At 44.7% G+C, this 27125-nt stretch overlaps 1 protein-coding gene across 6 annotated transcripts in view; it reads right to left on the minus strand.

The window, feature by feature from the left end:
* CREBBP (CREB binding protein) overlaps nt 1-26649 on the minus strand; it is a 154767-nt gene extending 128118 nt beyond the window's left edge. For 4 of the 6 annotated variants that reach the window (XM_004057099.5, XM_055365150.2, XM_004057098.5 and 1 more), the window contains exon 1: nt 26523-26649. In XM_004057099.5, coding sequence (XP_004057147.2) covers nt 26523-26607 — 85 coding nt within the window. In that variant the 5' untranslated portion in view covers nt 26608-26649. Of the gene's footprint in view, nt 1-3703; nt 3753-26111; nt 26441-26522 lie in introns of those variants that run through there. The other 2 variants (XM_019012535.4, XM_055365151.2) reach the window with 2 other exon arrangements.
* Between the last annotated feature and the right edge of the window lie 476 nt (nt 26650-27125).

The following is a 27125-nucleotide window of genomic DNA, read 5'->3' on the forward strand; positions in this document are numbered from 1 at the left end:
TATTATTATTACTGCTATCCATAACAGGAGGTTTAATAAGCTGCTGTGTAATACTTTAAAACATCAGGCCGGGCACGGTGGCTCAAGCCTGTAATCCCAGCACTCTGGGAGGCCAAGGTAGGCGGATCACGAGGTCAGGAGATTGAGACCATCCTGGCTAACACGGTGAGACCCTGTCTCTACTAAAAATATAAAAAATCAGCCAGGTGTGGTGGCAGGCGCCTGTAGTCCCAGCTACTCTGGAGGCTGAGGCAGGAGAATGGCGTGAACCCAGGAGGCAGAGCTTGCAGTGAGCCGAGATTGCGCCACTGCACTCCAGCCTGGATGACAGCCTGGGAAACAGAGTGAGACTCCATCTCAAAAAAACAAACAAACAAAAAACACCATACATCGGCCAGGCACGGTAGCTCATGCCTGTAATCCCAGCACTTTGGGAGGCCAAGGCAGGCAGACGATCTGAGGTCAGGAGTTCAAGACCAGCCTGGCTAATATGGCGAAGCCCCATCTCTACAAAAAACACAAAAATGAGCTGGGCATGGTGGCAGGCGCCTGTAATTGCAGCTACTCGGGAGGCTGAGGCAGGAGAGTCGCTTGAACCTGGGAGGTGGAAGTTGCAGTGAACTGAGATATCGCCATTGCACTCCAGCCTGGGCAACAAGAGCAAAACTCCGTGTCAAAAAAAAAAAAAAAAAAAAAACCACACACACACACGAAAAAGAAAAGAAAATTAAAACCTTTTTTCTGCATGGTGGCAGACCCTAATGTCTGCTCACCCAATACCCCTGGCCCCATGCTGCTGGCAACACCCACATGATCTGAAGTGGCTGCCTGGGAGGTTCCTCTGAGGAACCTTCCCTGGCCACAGGAGGGACAGTAACCAGATAAGCCCACCACCACGATCACGTTCCCCTTTGCAAGTGACACAATCTCAGCTAAGGGAATCTGAAGATACACTGAACCAGGACCATTGCGGAAAAGGTGTTCCTTCCTCACAGCAATGGATGCTCAGAAAGAAATCTCCCTCCTCTTCTTCACCAGATCTCGTCATGGGCAGGGGACAACCACCCTGTAGCCAGGAGAGCAGACACCACTTGCACGCTAAGGATGGCTGTAGCCAAAAACACAAACACCTGGGGTAGGGAGATCATCTCTGAACTGCTGAGTGATGCAACCCTAGTACTTCCCCACCTTCAAACTTCATGTTATGTGAGAAGATACACCTACTATCACTTAAGCCATTTTAGCTGGAGTTTAACCTCACCCTAACCCTAACAGACCCATCATGTCTATGGAAGAAGTTCAAACACCTTCTCATGGCACGTGAGGCTATCTTCTCGGCCTTCCTTTACAGGACAACACCAGATGCCCCCTACTTTCCAGCCACAACACTGAGAGCTGGCACAGGCATTGGGAATCTTTCTTCTTGAATCTCTCGTTCTAAAACTCACCTCAGTTCCCACTCAGATTAACACAGCAACTATGAAGACTTTCTTTGGGCTGCCCCTGCAGCACAGACCAGTCCCTCTTGTCAGTCTAGAAAACCACGTCTAACACACACTTGTTATCTTCCCACCTGTCTGTAAGGAATGAGGTGTGATTTAGGAGCGTGTACACGCATGCAACAGTTTTTGCAGAAAAACTGAGAGTAAGTTGCAGACGACATAACACTGTTCTCCTAAGTACTTCAGTACGTATCTCCTAAGAACATCCTCTTACGTAATCACAGTATGCATGTGCAACTCAGGAAACGTAACACTGATACAATACTGAATGTATTGCCCTGACTCAAATTTTGCTGGTTGTCCCAATAATGATCTTTATCACACATCTGTCTCTTCAAAATGACATGTCCTATAGCCATGAGATTACAAGATCCAAGATCTAATTCAGGATCATGGTGCATTTAATTGTCATGTCTTTGTCACCTTGTTTAATCGAAAAAGGATCAAAGGTTCCCTGGCCTTTGTCTTTCGTAAGTGACATTTTATTCTTATTTATTATTTATTTATTAGACAGAGTCTTGCTCTGTTGCCCACGCTAGATGGAGTGCAGTGGCACGATCCAGGCTCACTGCAACCTTTGCCTCCTGGGTTCAAGCAATTCTCCAACCTCAGCCAGAATAGCTGGGATTACAGGCGTGCACCACCGCACCCGGCTAACGTTTGTATTTTTAGTAGAGACGGGGTTTCGCCACGTTGGCCAGGCTGGTTTCGAACTTCTGACCTCAGGTGATCCGCCCGCCTAAGCCTCCCAAAGTGCTAGGATTACAGGCGTGAGCCATTGCACCCGGCCATAACTGACATTTTTGAAGAATAGAGGCCAGTTGTTATTGTAGAAGGTCCTTCAATTTGGGGTACCTCCTCATGGTTACAGGGCATGTCATTTTGAAGAGAAAGGAATCTGATCCCGGATACAGCAGACAGTTCCATGAGGGCACATGGCCTGTACCTGGTGAAATAGGTCTCAACATGCTTCTGACGGTTCCAATCCATAGTTTTTACGCTATTATGCTATCCTAAATTTTGAGATTCACTGAGGTGTCCAGACACAAACTGTACAATATTTATTAAATATGTATTAAAAAGTCCTCTCTATCATAACTACTGTTTTGTTTGTTGCCCTCCAGGCTTTGTCCACCTGCACACACACATTTACTCAGTACTCCTTAATAAATATTTTTGTCCAACCCAAATGATAAACGTTTGAGGTGGTAGATATCCTAATTACTATGATTTGCTCATTATGCATTGCATGCATGTTACAAAATATTCTGTACCCCTTAATACATACAATCACTACATGTCAACTACAAATAAAAGGAAAAAAGAAAATATGTACCCCCCCAAATAACAACTTTTTATTTTTTAGTTTATGTTTTAGAGATAGGGTCTTGCTCTGTCACCTCTGTGCAATGGCACAATCACAGCTCACTGTATCCTCAAACTCCTGGACTCAACCAATTCTCCCACTTCAGCCCCCTATAGCTGGGACCACAGGTGTGCCCCACCACAAACAGCTCATTTTTTATTTTATTTTTAATTAATGAATTAATTAAATAATTATTTTGACAGGGTCTTGCTCCGGCACCCAGGCTGGAGTGCAGTGAAGTTGCAGGCTCAATGCAGCTTCTGCCCTGCACCAAAACACCCACCTAATTTTTGTACTGTTTTGTAGAGACAGGGTTTCGCCATGTTTCCCAGGCTTGCCAGCTAATTAAAAAAAATTTTTTTTGTAGAGATGGGGTCTTGCTATGTTGCCCAGGCTGGTCTCAAACTCCTGGCCTCAAGAAATACTCCTACTTCAGTCTCCCAAAGCACTGGGATTACAGGCATGAGCCACTGCAGCCCACAATAACTACTTTTAAAAATGCAGTGTTCCTTAACTGATAAGCATGAAAATGAAACTTCATCTAAACCAGGAAGTGGAGCCATTACATTAGAGATCAGCTCTCCTTCCTTTCTGTCCAGGGCGAGGATGAAGAGACCGTGTCAAGCACTGTAACCCAGAAGCAAACAAGTGCCAAATATTTTATATTTAAGTTTGGAAAAATCTGCAAAAGGCGACCTAACTGGCTATTTCGAACATCCCTAAGCACTCTTCCTAGGAGAGGGAGGCCAGGCCACAGAAGAGCAGATAAACTCAGAGAGTACTTAGTGAAACCCAGCAGGGCTGGCCTCAGTGTAGAACAATGGGAACAGAACACCTGGAAGCTGAGCACAGGAGTTGAAATCCTGCATCCTTAGGCAAACTGCTTCATCTCTGCATCTTCATACCCTCACCTGTAAAACAAGGGTACCAACACCCCAGAGTTAAAAAATTCACCCATCATCCTGCCACTCTCAGAGCTATCAGTTTTCACTTATGGTTTATTCTAGTTCTTATCAAATTCACAGGCAAGTTTCAAAGTTGTAGGCAGGGCTTCTGTCCTGGGCTAGTGTTTTTGTTTTTCACTGGTCTGCTACACTCTGACCACCGTGACCACTTTTTCATCCTATTTCAGTCCAAATACATATACCAGCTGTTTGGGTGAAGGGAGAGTTAGACAAATTCTTCTTCTGTAATTCACCATATGAATATGTGTAAAGCCAAATATACAGGTGTGGCTTTTTAAAAGACAAGATAGGGCGCACACGTAGTCGTACCATCACTCTTCTGTTTACCACTGTCACCACATTTCCATATTCCCTAGTTCAGCAAAACTGACAAAGGGGAGTGAAGGAGGCAGGCCAGGATATTGCAACACAACACAGCTTTGCTTTCTACACACCAAAGTGTCCCAACACATGGGTTAAGCAAGAGCAATCTGTATCATCGGAAGTTCCTAAGGTTCACGATTGACAGCGATCCAGTCCCAGGTAAGCCCTCTTCTCTCTGACCGTTACCAGGGGGCCCGGGAGAATGCAAAGAAAAGGAGACTGTGGGCACCCTGCACCCAGGGCATCTGCACCTCAAGGAGACTTCACCAGCCAATATCAAATAGCGAACACTGCCAGTCATACTTCCATAGCTAGGGAAAGGAATTTTCTCTTTTGCAGCTTCCTGGCTGCCAACCAGGAGGCTACCCCTTTCATTAAGCTGAAATGAGACAAAAGAGAGGCTACACACTTCCCCATTTCTATCACACTCATACGAGGCTGGGAAGACCCAGTGAGGAATGAGGAAAATAGTAGGGACTTAGGAAGGAGAAAGTTACGGCCAAACTCAGCCAGCCTCAGGAAAGGCAACTGTTTACCAAGCAAGGTACAGAGGACATTCACTTCTATACTAGGAAACCCAAGCCGGTGGTCTGCACGCAGAGACTGTTAGGTGGGGATCACTCCTAAACACTGAAAGACAAATGGTATCTACATCTGTTCCAGGATCCATTCTTAATAATGATGATCAGAAATCAGCATTTCACCTTAAGCAAGGAATGAACTACTAGAATCAAACACCAGGTGGGTGGCTAAATCAATCTGTGCAGCCAATAACATTTGAAAACAGTCTCATCTGAAAAAAATGCCAAAGCCATCAGCCAAAGTATCCACAAAACACACCTTTCTTCAGGTTTTCTACAGCCTCCTCTTCCATAATACCTTATTTTCTTCTTTGAATTCCACTTGGAGCCCCAGATTATTTGTACTGACAGGACTGGTTTATCACACCTTCTCCTGGAAATAACTCTTTTATGCTCCTACAGACACAATGCGTTAAAATTATGCTAACAATTTCACGTTATAACATGCGTGGGGCTGTAAGCTCCCTGAAAGCAGGGATCCTGTCTTGCTTATCTACTCAGTGCCTAGCATAAAATGCTTCGTATGTATTAGGCACTCAATAAACCCATGTGCTGAATGAGTGCACAAATTATAGAGGATACACAGTATCAACAAGCTGCTTGTCTAGTCAAAGATATAAAGCAGTAATCTTAATGTTTACTACTACTTTCTGAAAACAGAAACAATAACGAATTCTCTAGAAATATTACACTGGGTCATCTTTCTCTTTAAGACTTTTTCCTATTGCCCTCTTTACCTTTTAGGGGACCACCCAAGTATATTTCACTCTTTGGCTACAAACTCAGCATCAATGAACCCCAACCCTAGAACTGATACACAGATTAAATGGCATAATGTAGGATGAGCAAAAGTAGTGTGAGAAATAAGCATGTAAGAGTTCAGATGCTGTTTTGTGATGTGTTCATACTTCTCTGCTTTCCCTCCCACACATATTTTCTCTTCCTCACCCACTCCTAATTTCTCTCTCACATCCCTATTTCCTGTGAAAAAGGTCTCCTTTCTTTAGATTTTTTTTTCATGGTTTCTTTAGATTGTCTTTTGCATTACTTTTGTAATACTGTGACTATGTATTTGGTCTTCCACCCTGTCTCCTGGCATACAACTCCTAAAATCCTTGGAATCTCCAAAACAGAATTTTTTTTTTTTTTTTTTTTGGCTCTGTCGCCTAGGCTGGAGTGCAGTGGCACGATCTTGGCTCACTGCAGCCTCTACTTCCCGGATTCAAACAATTCTTCTGCCTCAGCCTCCCAAGTAGCTGGGATTACAGGCGCATACCACCACACCCGGCTAATTTTTTGTATTTTCAGCAGAGACGGGGTTTCACCATGTTGGCCAGAATGGTCTAGAACTCCCAACCTCAGGTGATCCACCCGCCTCGGCCTCACAAATTGCTGGGATTACAGGTGTGAGCCACCACACCCAACCAGTAATGTCTTTGCGTATGCTCACGAATTGACTGATGGCTGGCAGCTCCTAGGTAGCTTCGGATAGGAGATGGTCACCAGGAAGACCAAGGCATGACTGATTAGAGGACTGGGACTTTCAGCCCATCCTTAATTTCCAGGGAAGGGAGAGATACTAAAGCTTAAGTTGATCACCAACGGCCAATGGTTTAATCAATCATGCCTATGTAATGAAGCCTCCATAAAAACTCAAAAGTAGAGGGTTCAGAGAGCTTCCAGATAGCTGAACACATGGAGGTTCCTGAAGAGTGGCACACCTGGACGGGGCAAAAAAGCTACATGGCCCTCTCACATGCCTTGCCCTATCACCTGATATTCAGTGGTATCCTTCATAATATCCTTTACAATAAAAAACCAGTAAACATGTTTCCTTAAGCTCTGTCAACCGCTCTAGCAAATTAATTGAACCCAAGGAGGGGCTTGTGGGAACCTCATTTATAGCCAGTCAGAAGCACAGGTAAAACAACTTGGGGCTTGCAAATGGTGGGGGGCGGGGGAAGTCTTGAGGACTGAGCCCTCAACCGTGGGATCTGACACCATCTGCCTGTCAGCTGGCGTCTGCTGCAGCACCGAGTGCCTACTCGGTGTATGTGTGTGGCTGGGGGCATCTCCACAAATCTGGTCCCAGAGGTGTTCTGTGTCGACTGTTGACACTGAGTATAGGAATAAATGAGTATAGGAGAAACCTGATTTTTCCCTACATCCTCAGACTTGTACTATAGCCCTGACTACTCAAATGCTTCTATTAAATCTTTCAAAAGCTAAACATTTTTATTCACCTATTTACCTACCCTCGAAAAACTTCCAAAAGGAATTTTTTTTAAGAGATGGGGTCTGTGTTGCCCAGGCTGGAGTGCAGTGGCCATTCACAAGTGTGATCATGGCTCACTGTAGCCTCAAACTCCTAAACTCCTGGACTCAAGCAATCCTCCTGCCTCAGCCTCCCAAGTAGCCAAGACTGCTGGCATGTGCCACTGTGGCTCCAAAAAGAATTTTTAATTTCTAAGTTAACGGACACAGGAAGAGGTAATGCACATGTTAAATGGCTCAATTTAGCCAATCCACAATGTATAGATATTTCAAAACATCATGTTGTATATGATAAATACATACAATTTTTATTTGTTAATTAAAACAAAATTTGAAGGAAAAAAACTACATACAAAAAACTTGATCCAGCAAGGGCAAAGCATCCTGGAAAAGTTCACTTCTAGAGACGAGGAATCTAGAGAGTGGTGGAAGGATTCACAGTGTTATTATTATTGTTAAATGACCTGGAGGCCACACTACGCTCTCGGTGTGTTTACTGATCTATTACTAATTAGACACTACGGACACAGGAAGTGCAGTCTGGTGTAGTGAGAAGAGTACTCAACCAAGCCCTGGTTCAGATCACAGCTGTCACCACAGCTACTGCCTCCCTGTGTACCCCTCCTTAGCTCTAAAATGGAAGGACAGCTGGGTGCAGTGGCTCATGCCTGTAATCCCAGCACTTTGGGAGGCAGACGGGTGGGTCACCTATGGTCAGGAGTTCGAAACCAGCCTAGCCAACACGGTGAAACCCTGTCTCTACTAAAAATACTGAAAATTACAAAAAATTAGCTGGGCGTGGTGGCAGGTGCCTATAACCCCAGCTACTCGGGAAGCTGAGGCAGGAGAATCACTGGGAGGTGGAGGTTGCAGTGAGCCGAGATCGCGCCATTGCACTCCAGCCTGGGCAACAAGGGCACAACTCTGTCCCAAAAAAATAAATAAATAAAATAAAGTAAAATAAAATAAAATAAAGGACAGTAGCACCTGCTTCGCAGGATCGTTGATGAAAGAATTAAACCATACAGCATTTAGCACTGAGCCTGGCATGCAGTAAGGACTCAAAAAATATTAGTCATTACTATCACTGTCCCAATCCCATCTCCCAAGGCACCTACGAGGGCTGAACCAGCCAAAGCCTGTAAGAACCTGGCACTCCAGGGTTGGTACAGAGCAGGCGCTCAACAGCCACCACTTATCAATGGTAGTGACTTGCTAATAAACTCAACCCTGCTGATCTGTGGCAATTCTAGTAGAATTAAAGGTTACTTTGCTTTGAAAGTTCTTGGGGATTATGCAAATAAATATAATGGAACAACTCTCTATACCAAAAAAAAAAAAAAGAAAGAGAAAAGCTGTTTTATTAATATTTATGCCATTGTAAGTAATTTTTATCTAGGCATTTAAACAAGTTCCCAAAAGACATCTAACTTTTTTTTTTTTTTACAATGACTATTAGGAAATAATTAAAGCAACCTCCTTCTAAAATCTTCCGTAATTCAGGCTTCTTTTATGCAGACACACCAATCCCTAATTAGAACAGAATAATGAGGTTGTACTTCATTCTGAACAGTGATCTTATCTTGAGTAAGTCTTGCCCCTCCTCAGAATCACTGATCTGCTGAGAGCCAGAGAGCTCGGCCGGCAGCCCCCACCCTCTCCTCCCCTGCAGAAGGAAGCGAGTCACTGATCAGGGGCCCTCACTCGGTGCAGGACCGGCTGGGTTTATTTGAGATAGAATAGAAGTCGGCCTCCCCAGAGGACCATACTCTAATTGAGGAAGACAGCCAATGGACACCAAGCCACAAACTAAAATTAACACGTATGTCATATTTTACAGCCAAGTGGAATAAGGTAGTGAACAAAAGTAGGAAAGGCTTCAAATAAGAGGCTCTGAGCAGAGCTTCAGAGGAAAAGGACACTGACAACTCCAAAGAGGCAGGGACAGAAGACAGCAAGACAGGCAGGCAGAGATGGCTGCTCTGCCGTGGGGAACTTCAAGGGAAAAACTCCAAGATGGCAGGAGCCCCAGGGTAGGTACAAGTTCCATACGGTGGGAAGGGCCTCACTATGGTAGGCAGGCTTGCTCTGTCGCCCAGGCTGGAGTGCAGTGACACAATCTCGGGTTATTAAATTTGGGTTTAATAAACCGAACTGTCTTAAAACCCTCAACACAGCACTTACATTTATACTAGAGCTTAGAATTTGGGTTTTCTTGTTTTCCTGTCATATGCTGTGTTTTGTATGATGAACGATATTTAAGTGGACATTAACAACGACCTTCCCCAAGGAGTCCATTCTTCATATACGACATTCTAGTGGGGTTCTTCCTACTGTATCAGATCCACATACCTACCAACATGACACCCTTCCCACTGTATCGAATTCGTACCTACCGAGGGTCTCCTGCCATCTTGAAGTTTTTCCCTTGAAGCTCCCCACGGCAGAGCAGCCATCTCTGTCTGCCTGCCTTGCTGTCTTCCGTCCCTGCCTCTTTGGAACTGTCTTTTCTCAGTGTCCTTTCCCTCTGAAGTTCTGCTCAGAGTTTGCCTCTTATTTGAAAGCTAAATTACAGGACAAATATTATTCATGTCACAGAAGGGTCCATCCAGGGGGCTCTTTTACATGGAAATGTGCTTAGTCAGTTCATTTAACATGGAAACATGATGAACTTCAAAGTTTGAATTAAGGGGAAATAAATCAAGCTATGGTATCAGGTTAAACTAAGTGAAATAAAAATTACAGAACCTTAGAAACTGTAATGTAAATCAGAAGGGAAATATCTGATTTATCAAAATGCACTTAATACAATATTCAAGAATGCTACCTGGAAAAGGTAAAATCTACTTTGCATAATTGATTATAAAATTTTAGCTTTTTTATTCATTCTCAAATGCACTTGATGGCTGTACTCTGTATCAGGTATCAAAAAACATCCTGCTTCGCTGAATGATTACTATTTACCTTCCATTTAAAGAACCCAAGCAAGACAGGGCCAGGCACAGTAGCTCATGCCTGTAATTCCAGTATTTTAGGAAGCCCAGGCAGGTAGATCACCTGAGGTCAGGAGATCAAGACCAGTCTGGCCAACATGGTGAAACCTCATCTCTACTAAAAATACAAAAATTAGCTGAGCGTGGTGGTGGGTGCCTGTAATCCTAGCTACCTAGGAGGGTGACACCAGAGAATTGCTGAACTCGGGAGGCAGAGGCTACCGTGAGCCGAGATCGCACCACTGCACTCCAGCCTGGGTGACACAGCAAGATTCTGTCTCAAAACAAAAACAAAAACAAAAAACCCTAGACAGTCCTTATTCAAAGTTCTTTGTCACCTGGGACCCTAAACTGTCCTGGAAATGCAGCCAAGTCTATTTTTATTTGGTGCACTTAGCAGTCACAGGGAAGTGCCATTCCCAGACAGCCAAGACAACGTTAGTTTCCTCAACATGGTTTGCGTGCTGCTTCCTTCAGCCCTGAAGGGTGGGGACAAGGGTGGAATGGAAGGTGGCTGTCATAGCAGCCAGCTGCCACCAGAACACAGTAATGACCCAGCAGCCCCTGCACGTTAGCCCAATTATCTGGGACAGGGGAGCAAAAACGGGTTGTTTACCACCACCACAGCTGAGAGGGGCACCAGACCCCGGAGAAGTGCTACAGTCAGCTGCCTGTCCACCCTGCTTACAGGGAGAGGATTCTCCAGCCAAGAACAGTCCTGGAGGAAGAAGAATGTGGGGGCTGAGCTAGGATCTAGCCTTTGCAGAAGCAGCCCCAGACCCCAGATTCCCAGCCACCTCAGATTCCCCAGCCATATCATAAGAACAAGCAAACAGACATCCAGAGACCAGGTCCTTTGCCCCAAATGCTGTGAGATGTAGCTGGCAGGCGGCAACAAGAAGTCAAGAAAGGGGGAAAGAGCATATTCCAGACGTGAAAGCAGACTTGGAAGTGCCAGTCCATGTACAACGTGTGGAGGCGTGTGGGCTATTTGAGAGCCACAAACAGAAAATGAATACCTTAAGTCCAAAAAGTATGCCAGGACCAGGTATGTTGGCTCACACCTATAATCCTGGCACTTTGGGAAGCCGAGGCAGGGGGACTGCTTGGGTCCAGTAGTTCAAGACCAGCCTGGGCAACATAGCGAAACCCGGTCTCTACAAAAAAAAGTACAAAAATTAGCCAGGCATGGTGGCACATGCCCATAGTCCTAGCTGCTCAGGAGGCTGAGGTGGGAGGACTGCTTGAGCCCAGGAGATGGAGGCTACAGTGAGTCAAGATCACGTCACTGCACTCCATCCTGGGTGACAGAGTGAGACCCTGACTCAAAATAATAATAATAAGGTACACCATAAAATGAGAGAATTCAGAAACAACTTAGAAGCACAACATGATGGAGAATCACAAGCTGAAGAACAACCTGAGTGTTACTCATCATAGACTATGCTGATAAAGAATATCCGTGGCTGGGCACAGTGGTTCACACCTGTAATCCCAGCACTGTGGGAGGCCAAGGCGGGCAGGTCACCTGAGGTCAGGCGTTCGAGGCCAGCCTGGCCAACATGGCAAAACCCCTCCTTTACTAAAAATACAAAAATTAGCGGGGCATGGTAGTGCATGCCTGTAATCCCAGGAGGCTGAGGCACCAGAATCACTTGAATCTGAGAGGTGGAGGCTGCAGTGAGCCAAGATCGTGCCAATGCACTCCAGCCTGGGCGACAAAGCAAGACTCTGTCTCAAAAAAAAAAAAAAAAAAAAGAATATCTGCAACACATCTAGCAATGTATACCTGGAGAATATATGTGCTGCCTTTCACATTTTAAGACTCTACCAACACACAGGCTCTTGAAGGAAAATTTGCTATGATCAAAACTATAAATGCATATGCCTTTTAACCACTAATCCTATTTCTATGAATCTGTTCCATAGATTTGCTTGTCCGCATAACTTTACAAGGCTATTCATTAAAGCACTGTTTGTGAGAAGACAAGACTGGAAATAACCTAAATGTCCACCAGTGGGGAGAGGATTAAAGCAATTATGGCACAGGTCACATAATGGAATGGTAGACAATTGTAAGAAGACAATAAACGTATGCAGCTATGTGTACACTATGCTACCTCAGTTAAGAAGAAAAAGGCAGGAAGGGGGAAGAGAGAACTAAGAGTCAACAGCGTCTGCCTGAATACAGATAAACCCTGGAAGACAGCACTACTTCCAGTGGTTACCTGGGAGGGGCTAGGTGGAGGGAGGCTCTCTCTACAGGTTTTGTCCTCTGAGTTTTCTGAGCCATGTGAATGAACTACTAGTTTAAGTAATTAAACGAACTAATTTTTTTTTTTTTTTGAGATGGAGTCTTGATCTGTCGCCCAGGCTGGAGTGTAGTGGCGACACCTCAGCTCACTGCAACCTCCATCTTCTGGGTTCAAGCAATTCTCCTGCCTCAGCCTCCTGAGTGGCTGGGACTACAGGTGCACGCCATCACACCCGGCTAATTTTTGTATTTTAGTAGAGACGGGGTTTCACCATGTTGGCCAGGACAGTCTCGATAGCCTGACCTCATGATCCACCAACTCAGCCTCCCAAAGTGCAGGGATTACAGGCATGAGCCCACCGCGCCCTGCCAAAAAACTGATTTTTTTTAAGGCACCCCCACTGGGGATATACTGGCCCAGGTGATTAACTTCAGCACCAGGTGGTAACACCTGGAATGGTTCCCAGTGCTCCAGTTTCCAGTTAGGGTGCTTATGATTTGAGGATAAAATGTGAAATGGGTTCACTATTAGTTCAAAATATATTTAGTGTACAAATAAGCTTAAAAGGCTAGAAAAAAAAGGGCACTTTAAAGAAGAACTTTTCGAAAGTATTTTTTTTTAAAAGGATGTGACAATCGACATGTAACATTTTGTACCCAATGCTCACATAGGGAAATCTGACATTATTTCAAAATACTCAAAAATTAGTTGGCTGTCATGTCTTGTGGCTTCTAGCAAATGAATGAAGAAACCTCTAATATAAAGATGATTTTAAAAATGGAGCTTGTGACAAAGCAAGTGATGATCAGACGCCACACTAAAACACAATCACATTTTCCTATCTCTGGATGGCACCTCTTAGGGGTAATTTGTACTTTGTTCAAATAATTCTCATTAGAGGTCTAAAGGTTTCGCAACAGGAATTAACTAAAACTTTGCTTCTCACCATTTAACAGATTATCTTAATCACAAATATAAAAATAAAACAATACAAAAACATATATACCCCCAAAATGTTTTGTTTTGAATTTTTTTAACTAGTTTTTCTTTTTTCACTATGAAAGTAAATACATTTATGGTTTTTTGCTTTGTTTAAAAAAAAAAAAACTCAGAATATAAAATGAACAACAGCCCCCAAAACATCTCTAGCTCAACCCCAAAAAACAATTTCTAAAGATTTCCTTCTAGAAATTTCCTATATACACCATTAGCATATCTTTCTACCCCTAAAAGAGATCTAATTATCATTTTTGCTCTCTATCCTTTGTTTATTGATTCTCAATCTCTTCTCCCCTCCTAAGTACCCATCACTCTCCCTCAACTGGATCTGCAATGCCAGGGAACTCAGCTACTCTTCTGAAGGAACTTCATTGATTTTACCCTTTCTTTTCTAAAGGATTTCTGAGTCATACTCAGTGTTTTACAATCTCTACATTAATTAACTAAATTAATGAAAAGGTCTGGAGTTAATGAAAATGTTCTTAGAAGTCCTACCCATCAAGAAACCTTATCTGCTTAGTGTTGAAGTAGGTTGCTAACCTACAGATATTTCTATTTCAACTATTAAGGTGGGTAATAAAAACCAGAAGTTTTAAGAATCTATTCCAGGAACTGAGAAAAAATAAACACAACTTCTGTGTGAGCTGGCTACATGACATGCATTTTGATGATAGTAGGAAAACCTCTAATATTCTTTGAGATGACATGGAATTAATTTTAAAAAAACTTTAAGCCTAGGCAACATAGCAAGACCCTGTCTCTACAAAAATAATAAAAAATTATCTGGGCATGGTGGTGCGTGCCTGTAGTCCAAGCTACTGTGGAGGCTGAAGTGGGAGGATGGCTTGAGCCCAGGAGTTTGAGGCTACAGTGAGCTATAATCTCACCACTGCACTTCAGCCTAAGTGACAGAGCAAGACTCTGTCTCAAACAAAAAACAAGAAAACTTCAATTATTCCTATTTATATAACATAGTGAAAACATTAAAATTGTTTTGTGTTATTTATCTAAATGCAGCACCAAAACATTTTACCATTAAAAAAGAAGACTTAATTAAAAGAAAGCCTGGGCCGAGCATAGTGGCTCACATCTGTAATCCCTAAACTTTGGGAGGCTGAGGTTGAAGGACCGCTTGAGCCCAGGAGCTCAAGAGCAGCCTAGGCAACATAGGAAGACCCCGTATCTCTACTAAAAAAAAAAAAAAATTAGCCAGGCATAGTGGCATGCACCTGTCATCCTAGCTACTTGGGAGGCTGAGGTGGGATTGCTTGAGCCCAGGAGGTGGACATTGCAGTGAGCTGTGATCAAATAAATGCACACCAGCCTGGCGGACAGAGTGAGACCCTGTCTCAAAATAAATAAAAATAAATTTAAAAAAATAGAACAAAGCCTGCATTTCCAATACTAACATTTCCAACAGCTCTGAGATATGTATCAGTCTGAAAGGCACTGATAGTGGAGTAACATAAAATGGGCTACTTAGGGCAAAAAGAGTAAGAAGAGACCATATTTGCCTGGCTACGCACAGTCCATCTCTAGAATACGTAAGAAACAGCTAACACTGGTTGCCTATGGGGAGGGGAATGACCAGTGACCCCAGAAACAGACAGGAGGAAGAGTTTTCACCAATTACTCTGCTTTTTTGGAATTCTGAACCATATGAATATATTATCTACTCAAAAGAACTTAAAAAAACTTTTAAAAGAAAATTGTTTGTACAAAAATTTACTAACATCTTAAATAAGAACACTAGTTCCAGTTCTTAAGCTGCTTTTCATGGGTCCCTTTTCCTGCCAAAAACGGGGCTCAGGAGGTGAAAGCATTGTCTACTCTCCCTACAGACCTGAACTTGGATGAAAAAACACACCTTGAAAAAGCTAATCTAGACTTCTGGAAAATAAATCACAGGAGCTCCCCCAATCACTCTGGACATGGGTTTTTTAAAGCTTAATTTTGTTTTATAAGCCCTAAAAAAAAAAAATAACCTGGACTCCTAGGTCTGACATTCAAGGCCCTTGGTGATGTTATCTCGCCTTCAGATGCCCAAGCTGATGCTCTACTCACCCTCAATGAGCTCTGGTGTCCTTCCTCCAACAAGCCTCCCTGACCACCCAGCCTGAGGCATCCACTTCCTTCCAGTCAGACATCGAGCTGAGTGTGAAATGCTATAGGCCATGGTGGGCACCATGGGACTGCTCACCCACCACACCACACAACTCAAGAGTTCCATGAGGACAGAAGCAGCTTCTGCCACTACTGTCATCACCACAGCCCAGCAGGGTGCCCCACACGTAAAATGTGCTTAAATATTTGCTGAATAAAAGAATGAAGTGGTAGGAGTCAAGACTGGATCCCGGGCCCGACCAACCCCCGCAGGGCAGAACCACACCTTTAGTCTCCACCCTCTCAGAAGCAAAACCATGAGGCCTCCTAAATTCTGGTAGCCCAGTGAACATAACCCAAAAACTGTCACAAGAGCCAGACCTCCACCCTGCTATGAGTGCTGTTCCCTCTGCCTGGAACAGTACTATCTGCCATCTCCTATTCACCCTCAGGTGTCAGTGCTAACGTCACAGCCCCCGGGGACTTCCAATACCCTTCAAAACAGGCTCAGTCCCCGTCTGGTGCCTCAGTCAATGCACAGTATGTCCCCACCAAGGTCACACCTGACTGCAGTTACCTGTCCAGTATCCATCACCACCCATGAGGGCAGAGATGGGGCCTGTCACGTCCCCACTGGATCGCCAGGGCCTACATCGCAGCATAACAAATATTTTCTAAATTAGTGAATAATCCTGAACAGTGTGACCTAAGCCGTGAGTATTTTTGAAGGAGTCTTTCATCATTTTTATTTTGGAGTCTTGCATCTTTAAAAGATGATCGTTTTAAAGGAACTTTGTCATAAATATCTAGGTGATACGTATCTTAAAGAAAACTCTGGACAAAGAGGATAAGTAGATGTACTTACAGTTGTGCTGTCCAATACCGTAGTGACTAACTACATGTGGCTATCTTCATTTACTCAAATCAGGTAACATTTAAAATTTAGTTCCTAAGTCACACTAATCACAATTCAAGTACTCAACAGCCACACGTGGCTCGTGGTTCCAATACCGTGTCATATAGACACAGCACAGAGCCACCCTCCCAATGAAGACCACTGGACAGCGCTGGCTTGGAGGGCATCCCGAGAACACAGGCATCCCCAAACAAGGAAACATCTCAATTCACCCTCTTCCTCCTGGGAAAGAATCCGTTCTCCCCTAAAGTTTCAGTGACTGAGAAAGCCATCAGTGAAAGCAAAACACTTGATTCTCTCGCCATCATTCAAATGATTCCCTCAGAGACTTCTCAACAGAAGTTCAACTATGGGCAGGTGTGCTCTTCAAACAAAAACCGATTCCCAAAGTAGTAGAGGAACAACCACAATGACACAGAAAACCTATCAATATGTTATGTCTTTTTGTTATTTTCAATAAAGGTGACGTTCTGAATATGTAAATCAGATTTAAGTAAAGATATCCACAAATTGGGGAAAAATTTTGTCCACCACGGGGTAACTTTTACTTATAAAAAAAAAAATCACACCAAATCTAGGAGAACAGAAAAACAGTAATCTCCATTAAAAGAATTTCCTACTATAGAATCTGCAGGAGGAGAAAAGTCACACAGTACAGCACAGAGCTGAATCTGTTCCTTTCAAGATCTGTGTAGCTGAGCCCGAGAGGAAATTGAGTTTCACTGATATTCCTTTCAACCAACCTGACTAAACTGGACAGTAATCCCAAGGCCATTTTCTTCCCAACTCTGTTTTCAATAAAATACTATATTTATAATTTCTCTGCATTCACTTTTCCCTTTTCTCTAAGTCCTAATCTAAATCAAGCCCTTGTTCTGAAGCAATAACTAGAAACACAGTTCCATTTAATTAAGAGTTCAATTTTCCAATAAAGAACAGTTGAACTGCAAACACAGACGGAGTAAAATGAGTCAAACGATTACCCATTTTGTAAGATTCTCGAATCTTAGTTCGTTTTCTTACAAACTGGTTCCCAAACTGCACTACAGCTGGTACTGAAAGCCAAATAGGCAGGGGCAGAAGCTTCCCATGTACTCAGTGAGAAGCCTCCTGATTCCGGGTCAGGCTACATCATCTCAGTCCTCACTGGCCCAAGAAGTAGGTGATGGCTAATATTTTCCCATACAATTAAACAATAATAACAGTTGCCTCAACCTGCTATATGCCAGGCACCCTACTAGCCCAATGTACCAAGCTAATCAAAGTAAGCAGAAGTACAGCCAGGCACAGTGGCTCCATCTCACACCTGTAATCCCAGCTACTCAGGAGGCCGAGGCAGGATTGCTGAAGGATGGGAGTTCAAGACCAGCGTGGGCAAGCAAGACCGCATTGGAAAGAAGAAAAGTAATGTAAAGAAGGGGAGGGGTAGGGGAAGGGGAAGGAAGGAAAAGAAAGAAAGAGAAAGAAAGAAAGAGAAAAAAACAAGGAAGGAAGGAAGGAAAAGAGAAAGAAAGAAAGAAGAGAGAAGAGAAAGAAAAGAAACAAATGGAATACTGCAGGGTAAAAAGCCCCTTTTAGAGATCTCTCTCTCTCTCTCTCTCTCTGTCTCTCTCTCTCTCTCACACACACACACACACACACACACACACACACACACCCCACCCTGCAAAACTCAAATGTGATGTCACCAGCCCAAGTCACAGCGCTGCTGAGCTGGGAGCTGGGACTCAGAGTCTACTCTGAGCAGGAGCCAGGGCTCCCTCCTCAGCACCACACTGACCGCCTCCCCGTATAAAAAGCTGACATTTCCTTCAACTGTGACTCACAGTTAGAAGGTTCTACTTTTAATCAGGTGACAAATACTCAAAATATTTTAATCCAAAGCAACTGGGTCAAACTCGTAGAGTCTATAATTGTCTAAGCAAACCCTAATTACCTGATAAATTTCTATAGCTCCTGAATGTCCTCATTCAGTTTGTAATCAAATACCCAAATCTCCTTATTTAAATGTTGTACAAGCCTTCTCCACATGTTATCATACAGAACAGTGACTTATTTTTCTATTTCACTGGTTATTTTAACCATAAAGTTAAAACATGTTTAGGTGGTGCAGTTTTAATAAGAAAAATCCAAACTAGGGGGAGGAGAAGCACCTTCTGAATTATAAAAAGATTTGCTTTACAACAGAATTGTACAACTCCACTACACAACTAGTTTTTCTCCTTACCACAGATTATGCAAATTCAAAACGTTGAATAAGGTGCAACTGGAAAATATACCTACTGTATACAATATAGTACAGGCATATTAGAAAGGCAAATTAAGACATTTTCAAACAACAGCAGACACTACACCTAGAAATGGGAAAGTAAAGTCAGATTTAATCATGTAGAATTATTTTCCCCATTAGATTTTACTATTCTTAGCAATGGTTCAACTAAACAGTCTTTTGATTAATGGAAATGAAACACCGGGGAAAATGTCACACGGGATAATATCCAAATCTTTCTTAAGGGTAAGTTTTAAAAGGAATTCAACTTTTAGAGACAGAGCTCAAAAACAGCCTTGCTTCCTAAATTTAGAACCAGAAAACACCCTAAAGGCAGTACTTTAAATACAGCCACAGTCACTGCCTATATTGTCTAGGAACTTAATAAAAAAAACTTTAAAAAGAGAGGGGCCACTTTTGTTTACTTCCATGCCTTTCACACAGCCTTCCCCAATTTGATTTGTGTGCCCTTGCTCAAATCTCTTCAAGTCACAGCTCAAATGGCAAAGACCTGACCACTCCAGGACGCCCCGGGGATTCTGCTCGTGGCCTACTGTAGCACCCCTGTCAGCAGAGCACGGCCCCAGGGAAAGGAGAACAGCCAAAAGCCCCCACAGGCACTGCTCCCAAGGCTTACATTTCTGCATCAAAGACTCATGCAATAGGAGAATTTTCCCGAAAGCCAAGTTTGAGCCTGACTGAGAAGAGTAGCATCCTTTTCCAGTTAAAGCAAGGAGTGTATCTGGAGGGATGCACTGCAAGGAAAAGACCTCAGAGAGGACTAAAGGGAACGCTGGGCACATGTGCTAAAAAGCAGATGGCATGGCCAGGAGCTTCAGAGCTTAGGAGAGACGGGACAACCAGAAGAGGACTCAGATGTGAGCAAGCCATGGGCCTACAACGATACCCCAGGAAACAAACTGTCATGGTCAGGGTGCTTTTCCCCACAACCGGGAATGCATGGAAAACAGGCAGGCTTCCCCAACTCCTGGCTCTGTGCTGGCTCAGCAGAAGAGCTGTCACAGGAGCCCAAGGCTCCTCAACCATCCCAGGGCCTGCCTCCCACTGGGGCATGCAGCCCTGGACTTCTGCACACGGGGACACTCAGGAAACAGGGGAGGGAGTAAATGAAGCCTTATTCAGATCACCCTTTCTGGTTCCAGAGTTTTTGCACTTGACTGCATTTCTGTATTCTTTCCTTAAGTTTTGCCTCGAGGTTTCATCTTCTCAAGATGGTTCTAAGTTACTCAGAGGCATCTATCAGAATCCTGTGTACACTGCTACTGCTTAACAGGTACCTCAAGATAAATTATACACAGTAAACAAACAGAATCACATACTTGTCTGCTGCTTAAACAGTCCATGAAATATGCTTCAAAATTATCAATAATTTTCAGTGTACATCCTGATTTGATTTAAAAGAAAAAATAATTCAGAACACACACCATTTAAGTTTTCATAATTTTAAACTTTCATGGCCATCACGTTCCTATTTTTAAAAATACAATAAAAAATGGAGACAGAATCAATGGTATAGATGACAGAATTCCCGGCTATGTATCTGCTGAGGTGCTACACTATCACACGCGTGCCTGCACACTGGTTTCTGTGGATACGAGCACACATGGCTTCTGTCCTTTCCAGAACTGCTGAGAAACAGGTCTTGCTCCAATCAGACTAGCACTCCCAGTAAGTCCTAGGACTACAAGGTACGACAACGTCCCTGGTTAACGCTAGTGTCAGTTCCCATTGAGCGGATATGCCAGACACACATCATCTCAGGCTACCCTCATAACCACCCTGAGATGGGAATTGTTATTATCTCCATGTTATAGATGAGGAAACTCTGAGCTCAGAGAGCTGATGTAACTTGCCCCGGCCTCAGCACTCCTAAGGCCAGCTGGTTTGGTGGCCGGGTGGGAGCCCATGGGTATGGAACTCGGAAGCAAATAACAGACCCAATTTGAAGATAGGTGGCAATCTGCTTGAAAGTAAAATCTTAACAAGAAAATGATAAGAACTTTAAGGGACAAATACTATATAATTCTTTCACTAATTCCCTCAAATATTTCCTGAGGGCCTACTATGTGTCAGGCGCTGCCCCTGGGGAGGGAAGTGCTGGGAAGAGGGCCGTGGAAAGGCTCTGGAGTTCTTACTGACGCTCACCTTCTGGTGTCACAGGAAGGGGAGCAAGTCTAGAGCCTGAGATGACAAAGAGGGACGAGAAATGCCATTTGGGCCACTGGGGTCAACAAAAAGCAAAAGAACAAAGAAAAATGCAACGGGTCACCAGGCTTTCTGATAAACTCGTCTGATTTTAAATCAAGTCATCCATATAACTGTTACAGAGGAACAAAAAAGACAGAGAGAGGGCCCTGCTAAGCTCTGAAGTGCTCCAAGACAGGAGACCCACGCTAGCCTGCTGCTCACCTGGGCTCTCCCGGGCTCCACGTCATGCAGCTCAGAAAACTTGCCCTGCTGCTGTTTTCCTTAAAGCTGTCTGTGCAGCCGTGGTAGGCCAGTGCTCCCCAACGGGTGCTCAGAGAATGAAGTCCCACGTTATATCAGTCACCAAATTGCAGCCCATGGGCGAAGTCCTCAGATGCCAGTCTTTACAACTAGAGTTTTACTGGCACACAGCCATGCCCACTCGCCTATGGCTACTTTCTTGCTGAAATGGCAGCCTTGAGTAGTTGCAACAAGAGACCATATGGCTCAGAAAGCCAAATGCGTGCTCTCTGGCCCTTTGCAGAGGAAGTCTGCGGACCCATAATAGGCTAAAAAGAGTTCTAGGGTCAAACGGGATTGAGAGTGGTCCAACTGCAGCCCCTCTCTCACAGTGCCCAATCAGCACACCAAGGCTCTGGGAAAGTCTGCAGTCAAATTCCTCAGCTACAACCAACAGCATCTGAGCACAAACCCTTTGTTGAGAAACACCTCTTAGCATGCCCTCTAGTTTCTTGGAATACACGTGAAAAGCTGGTTTGAGTAAGGTAAAGAGGGGTGCCCTCACTAATGGGACCCCAAAAACTAAACTGACAAGCTTTTGCAATCTTCAGAAACTCACAATAAGGTACATTTCATCTTAACTAAGGTAAGACACACTTTGGCAAAATCATTTTCCTAACTGTTTTCAAATACATAAGGTAAAAACACAAGTCAGCAATTATGGACCCCCCAGGTAATCATATACTTTGTCACACAATTACAACACACTACTTAGAAGCTGTGAAAACACAGGCGACTAATCTAAGCATCAACTTCCAACTGCAGGACTCAGTCTCTTTGTAAGTTATGTTCAATTCTGTTTACAGAATCAAATCTGAATGTTCAGCCAGGAGCGACTTTCCATCTTCTGAAGGCCCTCTAAGGCGCCCTGCACATGACTTGTCCTTGCCTACCTTTATCCCTGAGGACCTCTGAATGGGGCCACCGCTCTCACCCCTCTCAGTTATTCAAAAACGAAGCACGGTCATGAAATGTCCTAGTCCTAAAAGTCTCTATGACAACTTTTATTCCTACTTAGCCAGAACTCACTGATGGGGTAACATAACCGTTTCTCATTCTCCCTGAGGTAAACAGGAACACGAGCCCACACACTTCACGCTGAGGATAACACCAGAACCAGAGGGAAAAGGGGGAGCCCCTAACCCAGGAGGAAGAATACACTCCTGGCTGCCCCCACCACAGGTGGTTACAAACCTCCCCCTTAGTGATCTCATTCATGTGCGGGAAGGCCGCTACTGAAACTCACTAAGCTTGGCAGGTTCCTGGGTCAATTCAAGCAAATGCATTGTTTACAGACAGAGACTTAGAAAATAAATATATAGAACTACTGACTTTAACAATCTAGTTTGGATCTGGTTTTGACCCTGTATCACCTCTCAAGTCCAGTTTCTCACCTAGAAAATAGCAGTAACAGCATCTTCCCTTCCTCACAGGACGCTGTAAGGATCAAACTGAGGTGACGTGGAGAAAAGCACTCTGATACATAAAGTACTAGACATACATAACAGACCATTTGGCTGACAACCGTATTCGCCACCAGCTTTCTTTAAATGAGCTTCCCTATTGCATTTAAAAGGATTCACGTCATAAAATGTAATCACAACTGCTTAGAGCCACTTACACAGCACAGGATGAAACATAGCTATGTTCAATCTTCAGAATGTAGTTTTTCTTTTCCTTTTTCCCCCAGAGACAGGGTCTCACTCTGTCACCCAGGCCAGAGTACAGTGGCATGATCACAGCTCACTGCAGCCTCGACCTCCTGGGCTCAAGCGATCCTCCTGCCACAGCCTCCTGAATAGCTGGGATTACAGGATTGTACTATTACACCCAACTAATTTAAAAAATTTTTTGTAGAGATGGGGTCTCACTATGTTGCCCAGGCTGGTCTCCAAATCCTGGCCTCGAGCAATCCTCCTGTCTCAGTCTCCCGAAGCACTGGGATTATAGGTATGAGCCACCACCCTGGCCTGCAATTTCAAAAAACTTTATAAACAGTCTGTTGTGTGCAAATTTTGCAATAAAGCTGACCAAAAAAAAAAAAAAAAAAAAAACCCAGAAAACAAAAAACAAAAGTCTACTGCTTGCCTGGATATTTGTCTTATACTGTTAAATCATGAATCTCTGATGTTGAAAGACACAATATGCTATTGTAACTTGAACATATTAAATAAAGAAGTTTCCAAAACACCCAACTAACTATATACCGGTAATATAAAGTCCCCACTTATTGTAAGGGTGCCAAGTAAAGGAAGACCTCATGTATGAGAAAGTGTAAAGGCTTCAACATAATACAAGAAAATGCTACTTTAACATCTGAGGCCATCAAATTCTGTGCCTCTCCAGGGCTGCTGCTTCAGTGGGGTGAAAGGTACCGTTTCTCTCTTGCTACCCTCGTTCGCAGCACATTCCGTATTTCTGCATCATCTCTGCATAAGCTTCCCAGGCTTCGGCAACTTGTTTGTCATCAGTGGCAGTGACATTCATCACTCTGAGGTGCTGCCTGACCTTACGGAGTGCTGTTTGCAACATCCATGCCCCCAGGTGAGCAGCACCCTGGCTGAGCAGCTCCCCAATGTCGGGGGCATTTTTCTCTCAGCTCACTGCCACCCTCCACAGACACATCTAAGTGACACTGGTGGCCCCACAGGCCAGTCTCTACAGACATGCACTGCAGTCCAAGTAGCTCCTGTTTCTCAGGCTGCCAAGGGCTCCTCCTCCTTTCAACCCCTCAGCTCCTAGACAGAGGTCCCCTCCCTCAAATTTGATCACATGCACCGGGCACACACCCTGCTCCACTAGGCCCAATTTTCCCCTGGGAGCCTCAGAGACACATCCCGTCACTAAAATAAGATTGAGTTCCTCAAGAATGTTATTCTCAGGTCTGTCCCACCTAACCAAATGCCTTCAGTTTTTGAATGTATTTAATGTAAAAACTCAAGCCATTTATCTGTTTAAAATACATCCCTAAGATCTCTGTCCATCTCATTATTCAATTTCTTAGTGGAGTAGTTACAACAGACAAAGTGTCCCTCGTTTCTTTTGGAGACAGCGTCTCACTCAGTGGCGCGATCTTGGCTCACTGCAACCTCTGCCTCCCGAGTTCAATCAATTCTCATGCCTCAGCCTCTCAAGTAGCTGGAATTACAGGTGCATGTCACCATGCCTGGCTATGTTTTTGTATTTTGAGTACAGATGGGGTTTCCCCATGTTGGCCAGGCTGGTCTTGAACTCCTGACCTGAAGTTGATCCACCAGCCTCCGCCTCCCAAAGTGCTGGGATTACAGGCATGAGCCATGGCGCCCAGCCCCTTGTTTAATGTGCTTGATAATGAGCCCTTCCTTGGTCCCCCATACTAACAGACCCTTTCACAATAGTGTGATGGTGAGGAATGTGTAACACGTGACCCAACTTAAGTATGATGGTGACTTTCTACTTTGGATTAAACCGGAGCCATTTAAAGCTAACTTTTGGTCCCACGAAAGAGCCCCTGTGCCTTACAAGGATCAAAATTGTAAAGGAAGGGGGAAAAGGTGGTTAAGTGTGGAAAATCCTTTCTGATCAACTTATTAAGCATCTGATCATCCAATAATGGAAACTACTATGGAAAAAGCTATCCTTTGGGCTCCATCTTGGAAACAGCTGGATGTACATATAAGGACATGCCTTTTTGTTAAGTCTTGTGTTACTAATTGTCCCCCTTTTTAAGACAAAATCTACAAAAATTTATTCAACAATAGCAAAGCTACAAAGCCATCCAGGTTACCAGTTTCAGAAGACAAGCTTCAAAGCTGAACTCGCCTCGTATGACCTACGTCTCACAGAACTGAAGACTACTCAAACACAGCAAGATTAATGAAGCAACGGAGATCTGTTTTGCAGTACAACGGGCATTTAAACTATTGTTTCCAAATTTCTCACTTCAATAAGTTCATTTTGTAAGATTAACGTCAAACTCAACTTTCATCAGCTAAAAAGAAAAGCATTATTAGTGATTTTTATATACCATGAGCATCATTTACTCCTCCCCACTGTTTAACAAATTTTAACTAGATAAGAATCTCCTTATGATTGATTTTAAAAATCGCTTTTCACTTCTACATTAATATTAAACGTCGCTTATCATAACTTGATTCCAGGAATTGTATTCAAACTTAAGCCACAAAATTCAAGTTTTTTTCAACAGCAATAGCAGTTTTTTTAATATGCAAGTGGTCGGTCACAGAACTATTTCCACAAGTTGAACAGCTGTGTCTAGTGCAAATCTGAAGGCAGCAATGTAATTCAATTTGGACTCATTCATTAGAAACTGATTTTCAGATGCTACCACTGCAAGACTACTGGAGAAATGCAAGCTGCGCTGGAGATGGAATTGTTCGCAGCGGCACACAAGTTTTTGCGGCAAAGGAGAGAGCTCTAAAAGAGGAAATACAACTAGTTCATGTTACCATGAACCAGCGCAGTGGGACCCAGAATTACTGAATTAATAGAAAACTAAATACTTCTCTTAAGCAGCTATGATAACTTAAGAAAGTTTCCAGGGAAGCCGTTTAATGAAAAGAAACAAACAAACAAAAAGATGATTTATTCAGTATCCTGCTACATTTTTTTGAAAAATTGGAATTCCTACATTCCTTAACATAATTCTTTGTACATCTACACTGTGAAAGCAACACAAACTCAAATGGAGATTGCAGCACAAATGAACTTAAATCTGCTGTTTAACTTTTTTGAAGTTATACATGGAAATGAAACACACCACAGCAACTTTCATGACATCTTGCTAACGAAGTTTGGGTTTTGAAAAATGGAATGACTAGTTGACTAAAAACACACACGCACACGCACACACACACACAAAACAAGGAGTTTTGAAAATAAGCACTAAGCATCTTTCCAAGGAACTCACTCATTCCAAGAAACTTCGATTCTAACTCGCAAGCTGGCGGCTGCTGTGAGTGTCCTCTGACTGCAGCCTGGTCAATGTGTCGCCAATCCAGAAAACACACTGCCCTACCTTTGGCCGCGATCTTGCTTTCTCTAAGCATCAAAGGTACCCTCCGCTGTCACTCCTCTGGACGGCCACGCGTGTGGACACGGCCGCGGATGGATGCGTAGGGCATTACCAAACAAACCCACACGCTGCACTTTACTTCTTCCCTCCTGGAGTGCCACTAGGGTCCCCGTGAGAAAGGCTGATCGGGTGCAGGGAGGCCGAGTACACCGGGCGTGTGCTGACCAACTCGGGCCCAGTGACAGTCCTGCGACGAACTTCCACCCTCCGGCGCGGGGCGAGGGGAACAGGCTGCGGGGCCTGCTCCGGGCTCCCGGCTCGATCGGTATCCCCGACCACGACCCCCGGACGCTCTCTTTCAGGTGGGGGTGACAGCGCGCCCCGGGCCCCCGCCGCCCCGGACCCCCTCCTCACCTGTGCTGTCATTCGCCGAGAAACCGGGAGAGCTGAGTTTGGCTCTTTTGGGGTTGGGCGGTCCGTCCAGCAAGTTCTCAGCCATTTTCACCTGCTCGCGAAAACAGCCCCGGACGCGGGCGGCCGGGCCGGCGAGGGCCCGGACGGGGGTCGGGGGCCCTGCCGGCTGCGAGGGAGAGGAGCGAGCGCGGGCCGCGAGCGGGCGGGCGGGCGCCGAGGGAGAGGGAGGGCGCAGGCCGGGTGGGGGAGGCGGCGGCCAAATCTCAGCCACAGCAACAGCGCCCCGCAGCGCTCACCGCCCGCCCCCGGCCGCCGCCGCCGCCGCCGGCCGCGGCCCCCTCATCCCCTGCCCGCCTCCCGAGCGCGACACTCCGCGGTGGGGGCGCCCCGGCGGCCCGGCCGCCCCCCCGGGCCCGGCTGGCAGCGACGGCGCCCGGCCGGGCGGCTCAGGCAGTCCCCGAGAACATGGTGCCGCCGCCGCCGCCGCCTCGCTCCCCCCCCGCGCCCCACTTAATGAATTCGCTCGCGGCCCGACGACGAGGGGGCTCCGGGCTCCGCTCCCCGCCCGCGGCCCGCCGCCGCCGCCGCGAGGAAAAACAATGC

Source organism: Gorilla gorilla, chromosome 18, assembly GCF_029281585.2.
Source record: "Gorilla gorilla gorilla isolate KB3781 chromosome 18, NHGRI_mGorGor1-v2.1_pri, whole genome shotgun sequence".
In the NCBI taxonomy this organism is placed as follows: domain Eukaryota; kingdom Metazoa; phylum Chordata; class Mammalia; order Primates; family Hominidae; genus Gorilla; species Gorilla gorilla.